Below are 15417 nucleotides of genomic sequence, written 5' to 3' on the forward strand. Positions count from 1 at the left end.
TGAAGATTTTCTTGTTTAAAAAGAATAAAAGCGAGCACTGGTAAAATACTAAAATAATATTAATTCAAGATCATAAAATAGCTGCTAGCACTCAGGATATCGGGAACAGTCCCAAATGCAAATGTCAGAGATGTAGTGCAGCGCTAGCGCTACATCTCTGACATTGGAGATTCTCTAGATTAGCCAGTGCGGAGAGGGAATATTTACATGCAAGGATAGTGCTGAGGACCGTGTTATACCCTAAATAAGGGTGTAACATGTTCCTAAAAGTGAACTAAGCCTAAGACAGATTTCCTCACATTACACTAAAAAAAGATCTCTGCACTTCAAGTTCAAACACACAATGTCCAGACATTGTAGGCTAGAAGAAAGCAAATAAAACCCTTTCCATGGTTGATGCCAATTTAGCCCCCTTAGTGAAGAAAAGAGATTTGATTACTGATCTACACATTAGCACATACAGAAACAACCACACTAACTGTAAAGAACCCCTTTCCATACTCAATGTGGGAGTTATGAGAAACAAAACTAAGGTTTGCATAAAAAGAGTTGGCAGATGCAAGCAAGTGCATTATTAATAATGTGGGACAAAAAGGGGCATGATTAATCACCGATAACGGACAGAGAGCTATTAGCAGCTGGGGAGGGGGCAGGGAGAGGTTGACAAAGATCATTTAGGGGTTACAAATGTGGTTAGGGGTTGCTTTTAGTTTTGTGGGGCAAATGTTAGTCAGGGGTTACAGATGAGGTTAGAGGTGTTAGCTGTATGAGGCAGGGAAATGGGGACAAAGATAAGTCTTGTGTGACAGATGCACTCAGATGCTTTTGTTGCTGTGTGAGACATGAAGAAGGGGAAAAAGGTTAGTCAGGAATTACAGAAATGTTCAAAGGTGTTAGTAGCTGTATGAGACAGGATAGAGGGGGGCAAAGGCTAGTCAGAGATGACAGATGCAATTTCAGCTCTCACCTTGCAGTGTCTGTTGAGTGGCTGTGGTTTCCTGCCTCAATGATTGTTTTTGCTTGCTCAGATGATTGAGCTCACTCTGTAGGCATTTTATATCAGACTCCAACTTGTCTAGCATGCCGCTCGCTGTCCTTGTACTCTCTTCTGTGTCGGCGAGGGCCCTGATCATGGGGAAAAACAGGTACAAATTACAATGTGTGATAAAAAGGACTTCTTTTTTTTTTTTTTTTTGATTGAAAAGATACTTTTATTACAGAAGCATCAAAAACAACATGATACTTTGTAATCGGGGTACATCTCACCCTGTACTGCGACGCAGCGCACCACATTGCAATACAGTTCCAAGCATACGATAAATACATTCAGAAATAAATACATTCGCTCAGCGGTATGATGCCTGACGTGATGTGCGTGGAGGACAAAACTCCAGACCAACACGACATACCTGTAAATTCCATATCTTGGAGTACAGTACAATACACTGGAATCAATACATAGACTGTGGGTTTTATTCCACTACCTTCAAGCTCATGGACACTGGCAAAAGCATCACTGGGGCTGTCCCTTGGTGTAATATTACCCTGATCACTCTGTGAAGCTCCGGTTTTGTTTTCAAGCAACAAAGAGACAACAGAGAAGAGAGGGGAGGGACCTGTGTTCTATGCACTCCAAGATATGGAATTTACGGGTATGTCGAAATTTCTCTTCTCGTTATTGTACAGTACAGGACAAGGGTTTGGAAAGCACCATATGCAAAGTTCAGTGACCAAAGGGGATCTTCACCGTGTCCACAGGCTTACTCACAATTGAATCTTCGGAGACCAGGTCATTCCAGACACCATGCCATTGCTTTGGACCTGACCTGGACAGCGCCCTGCCCCATACTAACACAGTACACTAAGGTCTGGAAAGCAGCGCAAGCAGAGCCCAGTGCCCGATTATCACCTGCTAAGATAGCACCGCAAACGTTGGTCAAGCGGGATCTGGGTATGGCCTCCAAAGTGATTTCTGAAAAAAAGGACAATCTGTAGAGCTGCTGTATAGAAACTATCTCAAGCAGCTCGTCAGAAGTCTTAACTGAAGAAATAGTCTATAGAGTATCAAGAATGTGAAAAGAAAAGAAGAAAAAACACACACACACACACACACACGTAAAAGTGCCAGGGACGGATGTGTGCATGAAGCAGTCAGATAATACTATGAAGAAAAATAAACCTGGGCAGCAGTAAACAGACCAGTGTACCGGGAAACTTCCTTCTGTAGTTGTCATCACAGTATGTCAGATAAAATCAGAAGTTTAGCAATTACTTCTTAGTATGAGTCAGTTTGCACTCTAGGTCATCTCTGCTCTTCTCCAGCTGTTCCTTTTCTTTATTCATGATTTCCACCTTCTCCTGCAGTGTGTGCATCTGTGTCATAAGAAGCTCTATCTCCTGGTGATCTTTTTCTAGCAGCTGCTTCTTCCAGTCTGCCTCTCCATGTACGCGCTGCAGTGTCCTTTGTAGATTCTCCAGTTCCAGTTTCCCCTGCAATCACACGTCGCCAGGTAAAAAAAAAAAATCAAATAGTACTAGCACACAAACAAATGTATGTGCACAATTCTGACATAATGTAAAATTAAACAGATCCCCTCTGTGAGAGACAAATCAGTCATTCTAGCAACACTCAGCAGTTTGTATAAATTTTCATTATCTATGGATTCTGCTTCATGCCAAGTGTCCAAAAAACATAATGAAAATGGAAGTCTGTCTATTGAATCCATTTAATGCGTTTCAGCACACTATTTCACGCTCAACATGTTATTTTCATACTCTTATTGGAAACATACATACAGCCAACTGCCTATTTGTGCATTACTGCCCAGTCTAAGACTGCCAATATAGTTTTAGGCCTCAGGTACATGGATGGTGAGAGGGTGAAAATATGCTGTAAAATGCTAGATGTCTTCCCACAACTGGGGAGCAGCAGTTGTTATATATAGCCTGCTGTACAAATGAATGCCTATACAGGGTTGAAATCTTGTAAACGCTTATGCTTCTCTGCATCTGCGTTTACCTATGCATGTGCGCACAACACATTTCCTGAACGCACCACTTCCACATTCGAGAAAACACTTGGAATTTTAGGCCCAGTACAATTTCAGCCTCTCACCGTCCCATGTACATGAGAACTTAAACACATCCCATGAAACACAAAACTGGGCCAATGCTGCCACAGGCTGGGATAAGACCTGGTGTAAGAGGGAAAGCTTTAGATTTCTAGAGCACTGGCCTGACTTTTCATTGGGGTGCAACCTATATACACTATATGCTAGAGATGGTTTGCACCTAAATAGAAGGGGGTCTGCTGTGCTGGGGGAGAGGTTTATGGGACAGCTGGAGGAGTATTTAAACTAGGATCAATGGAGGAAGGTGAATTAGATTATAATGGGGCAGACAGATCAGACAAGGGTCAGTCCTTATTGGTGGGTGGAATGGGGAAAGATGGGGGGACGGCTATGGAAGGTGGTAAGAAGGTTCCCATATTACAAAAAACTATTGGAATTGGCACCATTTGTACGAAAATAAAAAATATGCAAAATACGTGTGCACAAGGTGTCAATGAATTAGTGTTTGTTCACCAATGCCAGAAGTCTGCCAAGCAAAATAGGTGAGTTGGAAGCTCTGGTGCATGAAGAGAACTATGATTTAATTGATATTGCTGAATCTTGGCTTTATTCTTCACATGACTGGGCCCTTAATATTCCTGGCTATGTTCTCTTTTGGAGAGACAAGGTAAAAAGGAAAGGTGGTGGTGTCTGTCTCTATGTGAGAAGTGATCTCAGAGTGAGTGTGAAAGTGGAACTAGTTGATGGAGAGTGTGATGAAGCTGAAGCATTATGGGTGGAACTGCACATGGGGGTGCGTACTACAAAGGTAATCATTGGAGTTTGTTATAAGCCTCCCAGTGTTAATGAGGTGGAGACTCAGCTCCTTGCACAGATCGAAAGGGCTGCAAGGGCTGGGACAGTGATAATAATGGGAGATTTTAACTACACGGAAATTGACTGGCGTAATGGCACCGTAGGAACAGTTAAAGGGCAAAAATAAATAAACCTACTACAGAACAATTTTATGATACAGTTCATAGAGGCCCCTACTAGGAATGATGCTCTGCTGGAGCTGGTCTGGTAATCTCAAACCATGCAGAGCTTATTACTAATGTCCATATAAAAGAACATCTGGGTAGCAGGGACCATAACATGATTTAATTTATTATTAGCTGAGAGCTGCTCTCCAAGACTTAGACTGGGAAGGAATATTGGCATCGATGAACACAACACAGAAATGGGAGTTCTTCAAAAAGACTGTATGTGAACACACTGCAAAATCTATTACCATGGGCAACAAGTTTAAAAGGCTAAAAATCAAACCTATGTGACTTACAGCTAAAGTTAAAAAAGCTATGAATAATAAGAAAAGAGCTTATATTAAAATATAAAAATGAAGGAACACTATCATTTAAACATTACAAAGAATATAACAGAATATGTAAAAAGGAAATCAAGGCCGCAAAAACTGAAAACGGACGACAGAAAGCAAAAGATAGCAGGCCAACCCCCAAACATTCTTCAAATATATTAATAGTAAAAAGGTCAGGTCCGAGCATTTAGGCCCTTTACAAAATAATCTAGAGTGGGTGACTGTGGACAAAGAGAAGGCAAATTTATTTAATACCTTCTTCAGCTCTGTGTGTACAAATGAGCGTGGGGGAGCTCTTGTCTATTATTGGAATGGTATTGACACAGCTCCAGATGATCCACATTGGCTCACAACTGATATGATCCATAAATATTTAGACAGAATAAAGGTGAACAAAGCGCCTGGACCGGATGTCATACACCCACGGGTCCTTAAAGAATTGAGCTCTGTCATTTCAAAGCCATTGTTTCTAATTTGTAGGGACTCTTTAATGACTGGCATAGTGCCACTTGATTGGCGCAAGGCCAATGTGGTGTCTATATTTAAAAAGGGATCAAAATCTTTACCATGTAATTACAGACTTGTTAGGTTAACTTCTATAGTTGGGAAGATACTGGAGAGTTTAATAAAAGACCACATAGATGAGTTCTTGCTGGAAAAAAATATTTTAAGCAACAGACAACATGGATTCATGAAAGACAGAAGTTGTCAGACAAATCTGACTTCTTTTAATGAGGACGTGAGCAAAACTTTGGACAGAGGGCTGGCGGTGGTATACTTGGATTTTGCAAAAGCGTTTGACACAGTTCCCCACACACGGCTAATGTGTAACGTAATGTCTACCAGCTTGGAAAAATCTGTATGTAAATGGATGAAAACTGGCTAAAAGATTGTATTCAGAGAGTAGTAGTTAATGATTCATACTCTGCATGGTCTAGGGTTGTCAGTGGTGTACCCTAAGGTTCAGTGTGGGGACCTTTACTTTTTAGTATATTGATAAATGATATAGGGTCTGGGATTAAAAATACTGCTTCAGTCTTTGCAGATGACGCCAAGCTGTGCAGTGGAATAATGGCCTTATAGGATGTCTCCGACTTACAAGCTGATGTCACTGCACTGTTTAATTTGGCAACTATGTTGCAAATGAGGTTTAGCCTGCGTTCATACTTTTGCGGTGTGGCATATTGCATGTGATTCGCACAGGAACCGCACACACCCCTTTCCTGTGCAACTCACATGCGAATTCTGTGCGGTGCAGTCTGAGCCATAGAGTTTGTATGGCTCAAATCGCACCACATCCGCACCAAAAAGGTGCAGGATCCTTTTTTTGGACTGCACTAGAATTGTATCACATGGTTTTCACACCTATGCAATCCGATTCTGCACATCGCACCCCGTTTAGCGGACCGATCCCGGGGGGGGCGTTAATGTACACACCTGCAGCGGTTCACATGAACGAGGTGTGACTGCAATGCAGTGCGAATTCGCATAGAAACCGCTGCAAATTCCCCACTGCTTCAGTGTGAAACCAGGCTGAATGTTGATAGGTTATTCACCCTGAGGTCATCACAGAGGACAAGGGGGCACTGTTTATGTCTGGAGGAAAAGAGATTTAATCTCCAAATACGGAAAGGATTCTTCACAGTAAGAGCTGTGAAAATGTGGAATAGACTCCCTCAAGAGCTGTTTCTGGCCAGGTCAGTGGATTGCTTTGAAAATGGCCTGGATTCTTTCCTAGATACACAGAATATAACTGGATACTAACATTTCTAGGTGAAGTTAATCCAGTGAATATCTGATTGCCTCTCAGGGGATCAGGAAGGAAATTTTTCCCCTGCAGGAGCAAATTGGATCATGCTTTGCTGGGTTTTTTTTGTTTGCCTTCCTCTGGATCAACTGTGGGTATAGGATTATAACTGTTTTTTCTATATAACTATGTAGTAAGGCTTATTGGCATATCTCTCACCTGCATTAGCAGTGACTGAGTCTTCTCCAGGTCATTAATTTTCTGGTCATGCTGCAGTTTCAATCCTTGAAGCTCCCTTGTTTCCAGTTGCTGCATTTCCAGCACATGTTTTAACTCTACAAAAGAAAAGTAATTTATTACAAGCAGAGGACCCAACAGAGCAAAAAAATTTCAAGACCAACTATCATAAGTCAGGACTCTAAAGACTTCCATGCTAGTAGTACAGGTCTTTGCTACCATTGCAAGAAATCAATTACAAGAGAAACATTTTGGCGCAAAACCACAGTCCATCAAGTTTCCATAAGCAATTTACTTGCACAATAGAGCAACTGTCCAAAACCCCACATTAGGGGGAAGAAAACTTTACTGAGCAAATGGCACACAAAGCCCGCTTACAATATGCCTTACAACACCTTGACATGCCCCACAGCTTCTGGCACACTGTAATTTGGAGTGATAAGACCAACATGACCAATGCAGGTGGTGTGCATCAAGGTTCCATTTCCTACTGGGATGAATAAAGACAAGCTAGACAAATTACCAGTTTTCTGTTTGTGAATCTGAGAGGCGAGTTTTTGTAGATTGTCCTCTTCTTGCATCACTTCCTGTTTAAGGTTGGAGAGCTGCAGTCTTTTCTCATTCAGCTGTGCATGCAGTTCCCCTTTCTCAACACTTAAATCATCCAACAAGGATTTCACCTCCTACAAGGCAAAGCAGAGGATAAATGGTCCAGTACTTCTAAAATGGCTGACAGTAACATCAAAAATCAATTATGACTGCATTTGGTTATTTATATTATATAAAAAAGCTAGAAACTAGTCCTTGCTGTCTAGCGGAGAAACCTCTATGTGCCTTATAAAAAGGACTGATTTTTCTGCAGCGTTGTCTTGGAGCCCCAAATACATGCATGCTCTTAAAAGGGAAGTACAGGAATGAAAAAAAGACAAACATACATACAGACAGTCCCTGAGTTACAAACATCCAAGTTACGAATGTCTCCTACTTACTAATGGAGGGAGAGGAAATCTACCCATAGAAACATAAATTTACTCCTTTAAGAGTTATCATGGGAAAAAGGTGTCTCCACTGAAGGTTTATCACTAATCCTTGTTTCCACGACAGCCCAAATTTTAAAATCCAATTTTCACAGGGACAGAAAGTGAGGTGAAATCTTCTAAACAGAAGCACAGTGTCACGATCAGGGGTCAGGCTCAAAAATCAGTTGCTATAGCAGTGGAAAGGCTCACACCGAAACCAGTAGTAGAGGTACACAGGCAGGTCATCCTGGTGGAGGAGTGGGCTCATCTGAGGTGCGGAGTCTCAGTACTAACCAGTGTTCACCAGAGCTCCTGATGGTGGAGATGGATTTTGCTGTGTGTTAGCATCAGGTTGTGGTCTTCAGGATTGCCCCACCAGGAGGTGAGCAAGCAGAGGTCTAGTAGCGTATTAAGCAGGTAAAGATCAAACAGAAGCATAATCAATAGACAAGCCAAAGGTCAGTAATGAGGAGTCACAGTTTGGGATCAGGCAGAAGTGTCATTGAGGAACAAGCCAAGGGTCAACAACGAGTGGTAGCAAAATATGGATGACAGCAGAGAAGGCAAGGAGCAAGATACTGGCTGAAGAGAGCACAATAATCTGGCAAAGAGGAAGTGCAGAGACAGCGCTTAACCCCTTGACGCCGAGCGGCCGCATATTTGCGTGCCATTTACAAAATACATATGTCCTGAGAGCGCGTGCCCTGCGCGCTCTCAGCACATATGTCCGTGACTCACGGAAATGTCCCGATCTCCCCTTGCAATCGGGACCTTTTCCGATCATGTGACGACGAATCACGGCGGTCACATGACCCTAAAACCCCGCCCACCTCCCGGCTCTGAAACTCTAAAAGGGCCAGAAGGCGCCGGCTCATGAGGTTAAATCAGTAAGTTCATGGGAGGAGCAAAGGGTACAGCAAAAAGAAACATTGCCACACACACCGCAAAAGTCCCAGGATCAGACCCAGGCTCTGACACAGACAGCAAAACAAACATTACATTAGTGTTAACCTTTAAAATATTTTTTTTGGCTTAAGAACTTAAGAACAAACCGACAGACCCTATCGTGTTCGTAACCCAGGGACTGACTATACTGACCTAGGTGGATGCAGCATTGATCTGATGCTGCATCTGTTCCCCGCTCCTCTAAGACCAAGAACTGAGTGATCAAATACAGCTGATTGCTCATTTCTTGGTCTCCAGTGAGCAGAGAGCCGGTGACTGTCCTACTCTGTCCCTCCAGCACTCACTGGGGTACCGTGCTGTAGCGAGGGCATGAGCAGCTGGCATAGCCTTTCAGCGTCTCACTGAGAGGCTGCGCCATCTGCTGGTTAGGAATGTGGGTGGATCTTGACTTTAAAGTTGAGATTTCTCCAGAGCCTGGACTGGCTCAGTGATATCAGCTGACAGCATTTTCTTGCTAGAAAATAATTTAGAACCCCCAATCATATTTTTTTTTTTTTAGCAGAGGCCAAAGAGAATAAAATTTTAGTTGTTGCAGTTTTTTAAGTAACATGCTATTTGCGCAGCAGTTTTTCAAATGCAGTTTTTAAAAACAAAATACACTTTAATGAATTTTAATGCAAAAAAAACAAAAAAACAAAAAACACAATATATAACGCAATTTTTGATAAAAAATACAAGATGATGATACACTAAGTAAATAGATACCCAACATGTCACGCTTTAAAATTGTGCATGCTCGTGAAATGGCAAAACTACGATACAGAGGTCTAGCGCTAGAATTATTGCTCTCACTATAACGTTCATAGCGATACCTCACATGTGTGGTGCGAACACGGTTTACATATGTGTGCGTGACCTACGTATGCGTTCTTTTCTGCGTACAAGCATGGATGTGCGCGGGGGGGGGGGGGGGGGGGGAGTTGTTGGGGGGTTGTAGCAGGGGCTGGGTTTTGGGGAGTTAACAAAAATATTTTTTTAAAAAGATTTTAACACTTTTTAAAAATTATTTTGTAAACATCCCATGTTATAGTCCTCTTTACCGGTCATATGCATGGCTTTTTCTCTCAGAAAATAGGTGCAGTAACTCAACCACACACACACATACACTTCAAACCGCATCTAAAAGTGTGTGTGGTCAATTGTCACTAGCAGTGGGGGGGGGGGGGGGTGTCTTGAAGGGACATTAAATACCAGGGGAATGCAGTACATACAGAGTGCATAGTTTGAGAGTTTAGGGGTGCACTACATACATATAGTGCAGAGTTCAGAGGTGCGTTACAAACAGAGTGTAGAGTTCAGTCTTCTCTCACACATACTTATTTCTCTATCCCACCCATCCACATCTCACATTCACCCCCCCCATCTTCTCCCCCTTAAACGCTCCACCATCTCGCTTTGTTGCCTTTGTTGCTGTATTAAGCTTAAAGCGGAGTTCCACTCATTCTGTCAAAAAAAAAAAGTCAGCATCTACAAAAACTGTAGCTGCTGACTTTAAAAAAAATAGCCACTTACCTGTCTCTCGGTACCATGGTGTGTCCCCCGCAGCCCGTTTCACCTGCTGTCCTGGATTCCTGGAGGCTGGTATCTTCAGTGTGCGCACCCGGCTGTGACTGCTTGCGCCTTCACAGCCGGGTACCCACTGCGCATGTGCGAGTAGCGCTGCGCTTCATGAATGGTCCTGTAATCTTCTGGGACCTGTCACGTGTCCCAGAAGACTACAGGGAGGGAAGGAGGGAGGACACCTTCTGTTTCCAATCGCCAAGGTGGTCCGACCACAATTGGGAGTTGGTACCTGTCAAATTTGGGTACCCGCCCCGCCCCCCAGAGGTGCCAATCCTTAATGGGGAGTGGGGGAGCAGTCCTTAAAGCAGAACTTCCCCTTTTGGGTGGAGCTCCGCTTTAAGCACCCAGCTCTAGTATCTCCCGGCACACTGTAGGTGGCTCCACCTCTCTCACTTGCAAGCAGCTCATCCAGTGGGGATGCCAGCATTCACACTGCACCCTGGGCACCTTCATCTCCTTGTCCCCATCCTGTAATCAGTGGGAGCCGCTCAGGAGATCAGATCTATGGGAGCTATTGGAAGACAAGCGGTCACTTGTAAACACAGAAGCCAGAGACTTCTGTGTTTACAAATGATATGGGTGAGCAGGGAGCACAGGACATGAGCAAGAGATGGTGGAATTGAGTTCCACCAAGTTCCAGCTGAAAAAAAAAACCAAAAAAACTGTGGTCATATGTGAATACAATTTTGTAAAAGCAAGGTTGTGATAAATGCTGTCTCTTTATTTGTATCCCAAACTGCTTGGGTAGATTACCTTTATCTCCCGCCTTCTCTCAGCTGCCTCCATCTCCCCATCTCGCAGAACCTCCTTCAGATCAGTCTTCTTTAGCTCAAGGTGGTTCTGAAGGAGATGCAGCTCTTCCTTCTTTTGTCCCAAGAGCCGGTCCAATTCTGAAATCCTCTCCTGCTGTGCTGAAATCTGGAGGGAAAGAAAAGCCAGAATTAGTTCAGAGGGAGATCATAGTAACATTATATTTGTCCTAGTGAAACAGAAAGCATTAATTACTTACCTGACTGTTTAGCCTCTCCAGAGCCATCTTTTTCTCCACAAGGAGGTTTTCAGCTTCCTTCAGTGTCTGCAGATGGTGGCCTTCTTTCCCCTCTGCTATCAGGATATCGTCCTGCAACTTCTGAAGACTTAAGCCGGACAATTTCCCCACAAATATGAAATATTCATAGAAAATGATAGAGACGCAGAAAAAATTAAGAGAATAATGAATATTTCACCAATTTACCATGACAGTATATTGCATCGTACAGAAACATGGGACATCAAATGCCTACCTTTCAGCCATGGTTTGGATCTTGTGGTTCACAGACTGGAATTCAGCATCTTTTGCAGACACAACACTGTTTATCTCATGCAGAATGCTTTCCTGCTCTGCTCTGCGCTGTTCCAAGTTTCTGGCATTTGCTTGCAGAACCCTAAGCACATAAACCTTAACTTATAAACATGCAAAAACTGTAAGAGCATTTTATTCTCTTTCTGGGAAGCCTCACACATCTATGTGTTCTAGCAGACAATTTTTGCTGATTGTGCTCACAGAAAGGTCTACTGACCTATATAAATGATTCTGGAAGTTAGATTTGTCTCCTTAGCAAAAAGGCCAGCACCCTCTGCCCACTGCATGAATGCACACTAAGGCAACACAACTTTTATGTTTAGCTGACCATCTTTGAATGCCTAGGACAAACTGGTGTTCAGTCATCCTTTTAGAGTCAAAGTCTGTATCATCGTACACAATGAATAAACAAATACAAATCAGGTATTATACTCAGGGGGCGCAAGCCTAAAGAATACTGATTTTGTCAGATTGTCTCCATGTCCTCTGCTGCTAAATGGACCCTATCCATTCCCAATATGAGCCTTTTGACAACAATGAGTGGGAGCGAATAAGGGAGTGAAGGTCTGTAGTCCTGATCATACATAACTGTGCATTCACACACACTGTGACATACCGCAGTTGTTGGTCAGCTTTTACAAGATTCACAGCCATTTCCTGTGCCCGTCTCTCCAGCTCCTCTGCGTCATTCTCCGTTTGGGATAAATGCTTCTTGGCTGTACAATATTTTTCTTTTAAATCTGCATTCTGGAAAACAAAGAAATACAAAATGACAGTAGCTATCACATTCTGCAATGAACAGTCTGTACAGCAAGTACTGTAAGACTACATGACATACAGAGCCGCCAACCAACCTTTTCCTCTGTGTTTTTCAGTTCATTTTCTGCTTCTGCTAACAGCCGGTCAGCCTCTCGGAGCTCAGCCCTTCTCTTCACAAGCGTTTTTTCTATGCATTCAATCTCGTCCTCAATACTGCCATGATGCTGTAATGATCTCTCCAGCTCCAGCTCTGTAATCAGGTGGTCCAGGTGTCCCTCCATGAAATTTCTGAAAAGGCACAAATTGCTAGCCATGCTAAAACATACAGTACTTGAAGATAAATACAAAACCACCAATAAGCCTCAAAGATCTAAAATCACAACTTTCTTTTCTTACACATTTAGATCATTCCTGCACGGGAGACACTTACTTGCGCTTACGTTTCTGGGAAGCATTATGCAAATCATCGACTTCCCTTTTTAGCATTTGTTTGCGACATTCCAATTCTTCAATATCACCTGTTAATTGCTGTTTTGCCCTATTTTCTTTCTTTTGTCGAGACTTTAGATGATCAATAACATCTTCAAGGTGAGTAACTTCATTTTCCTATTAAAAATACATTAAATAGGAATCAACAGTATTTTCTATATACAGTCACTAGTTTGAATTGTATGTAAAAGCAATTGGTTTTCGTTTTGGATAGACTAGAGAAAGGTAGACCCTTTGTCAAGATTTTTTTATGCGGTTTGTGCTCCGTTGGGGAGATTCACCCCTCTTTTTATCTTGTTGACCGTTGTTATTATAACAGAAAGACGTGATAGGAAGGAGAAGGGGCAATCCAAACATTTTGAGTTGTCATTGGAGCAAGAGGTGAGGGAAAATACTCCAATGGGGATATCTGTTCCAATGAAAACTATCTAAGATGGAAATTCCAGTCACTTCAGAGAGATTTCTTCTCATTCCCTCACTTAAAATGCATTATAATACTTATTTACTGAATTACAGACAAATTAAACCAGCAACTATTTATTACATAGTACAACATAATCCAGCGACAGTGATAGTGTAACAGCATCAATTCCAAAGTTTTTCCAGAGAGTGGTACTGCTGCTTGTGATTATCCATCATACATAATGGGAAAAAGGACTCACCAGATTGTGATGTGCAGACACATTGCAGTGCAGAATGCCAGCTGGAATGACTGGAATAGTAAACTGTGGGGGAGGAGGACCATAAACAAACTGAGTGCCAGGCGGTGGAGGCCCATATACAACAGTCCCAGGGGCCACAGATCTCCCAGTGGAAGGTGGTGGAGGTCCATAAATGACTGTTCCTTGGGGAACTGGAGTACCATCAGGAAACACTGTATAAATGACTGAGCCAGGAGGAGGCACAAAATGACATGGTAGTGCATCGCTATCACTGTGTGAGCCGCCATCAACTTCATCTGCCAGGGAAAGAAAAGAGACAGCAACTTACCTTCCAGTCCATTTCTTGTTCTATGCAAACCCAGACAAATAGAATTACAAAATCTCTGGCAATAAAGGGAACCGATACAGATAACTGGACTTTTGTACTTACTATCAAGGATACAGGAATTCAGAGAATACTGCCTACTGATGAATTTGAAACCTGGCGGGAAAAAAAAAAAAATTGTGGCCAGCTCAGTATAGTCTTCTGCTCTCAGTGTGCCTCAGTTTGTGGACAGGCAGTACCAAGGGCATGATCATAGACACACCTGTGTCCCTCAATGAACTCAAAGAAATGGACTTTACAGTAAGCACAAAAATCCCATTTTCTTTCTCGTTCATTAAGGGACACAGCAATTTAGAGACAGTCAGGATGCCCAAAAGCAGTCCAACTGAAGGATGAGCAAAAGCAACAAAACACAAATAGATACACAAAAAACATCAAAACTAGAGACTGCCTGCAGCTCAAAGGGCCGCCTGAAGGGCCTTATACCCACCTGATAAAATTTGGGGAAAGTGTGAACAAAGGACCAGGTGACAGCCTTGGAAATCTGGGAAACAGTAGCCTGATGAAAAAGTGCTCACAGGTTTAGTGGAGTGCATCTTGACAGGAAAGGGTGGAACTCGATTCTTAAAGCAGAACTCAAAATGGTTCTAAAGGCAAACCATTTTTTGCTTTAATGCATTCCCTGCATTAACGTAAACAACATTCCACTAGCCCCCTTCCCCTGTCTATAAACACTTACCTGTATCCTCATGATCCAGCACTGTTCCTATCTGCAGCACTGTTCCACTGACTTCCTCTTCTCAAAGGGGGAACACGCATTAACCTGGCATCACCATCTCCTGGTGGAATACACCACAAGGGGTCTTCAGGAACCACGTGCCTGGGTGAGCACACACGGAGGATACAGTCCCCAGACTAACATTACGGGGGGGTTTGCTGGGGCTGTCTGGATTTTGGCTTCTACAACAGGTAATGCGTCTTCTTCTTTAAGGAATTATTTTTTTGAAACTATAAAATTACTATACAATTGAAAAATAACCAATGTAATAACTGATATATGGATGAAAAGTGTGCATAACAACTATAGTACATTTAATTTTACTGATCTCTACACCAGGGCTAAGGAATTTGGTCCTCAGTCTTTCTCAACCTTTCTGAGGAAATCCTAACTACCGGTACTTTTATCTGTAACTTACAGTACATAAGCATTATAGTCAATGAGAAGGATGCTCCTTATATTTGTGGTCAGTTGGAAGAATCTACCACATAAGCTGGTCATGAAAAGCAGAAATTTTTCATTGCTAAAAGGAACCCCTAGCATACAGTACAGAAGCATGACAGTCAGTGAGAAGGATGCTCCTTACATTTGTGGTCAGTCAGAAGAATCCAACATATAAGCTGGCCATGAGAAGCAGAAATTTTCATTGCTAAAGGAACCCCTAGCCGTCTCTGGAGGGACCCTAGGATTCCAAGGAACCCTGGTTGAGAAAGGTTGACCTAGACTATTTAGGTTATCTACATAAATGGAAATATTCATACATAAGGCTGTACATACATATTGCAATTTTTTTTTTAATTTTAACCATGTTTGATAAGAGCTGAAGTAGTAATTCAAAGTAATTGAATTTGAATATTACTGGTTTCTGACGATCACAAGGAGGTGTGATTGAAATTGCCTTAATTGAACTTGGCAGAAAATTCTGACAGCTTTCAACGAAATTGCTGTAGTTTTTCTGGTTTTGATTGTTTAAAAACTCATATTAAAAGTTGTCAGTATACAGCCTAGTTTGATTGATCATCTTCAGGTGATCACTAAAACTCATAAGTGATAGACTGCTTGATTGAAGGCAACCACTTTTAACTGCGAGTACAATTCTCAGTCA

The 15417-nt window shown here is 42.3% G+C and overlaps 1 protein-coding gene across 2 annotated transcripts in view; it reads right to left on the reverse strand.

Moving 5' to 3' along the window:
• Nucleotides 1–15417, reverse strand: part of CNTRL (centriolin) — a 192376-nt gene that overhangs the window by 48442 nt on the left and 128517 nt on the right. For both annotated transcript variants that reach the window (XM_089685257.1, XM_089685258.1), the window contains 11 exons: nt 13210–13505; nt 12489–12664; nt 12154–12346; nt 11916–12046; nt 11241–11381; nt 10967–11093; nt 10711–10875; nt 6933–7092; nt 6392–6507; nt 2273–2490; nt 968–1125 (listed from right to left, as the gene is read on the reverse strand). In XM_089685257.1, coding sequence (XP_089541383.1) covers nt 968–1125; nt 2273–2490; nt 6392–6507; nt 6933–7092; nt 10711–10875; nt 10967–11093; nt 11241–11381; nt 11916–12046; nt 12154–12346; nt 12489–12664; nt 13210–13505 — 1881 coding nt within the window. The remainder of the gene's footprint in view (nt 1–967; nt 1126–2272; nt 2491–6391; nt 6508–6932; nt 7093–10710; nt 10876–10966; nt 11094–11240; nt 11382–11915; nt 12047–12153; nt 12347–12488; nt 12665–13209; nt 13506–15417) is intronic.

The sequence above is a fragment of the Staurois parvus genome, unplaced genomic scaffold (genome assembly GCF_062004578.1).
Source record: "Staurois parvus isolate SC_StPar_1 unplaced genomic scaffold, SC_StPar_1.0 ptg000365l, whole genome shotgun sequence".
Lineage (NCBI taxonomy): Eukaryota > Metazoa > Chordata > Amphibia > Anura > Ranidae > Staurois > Staurois parvus.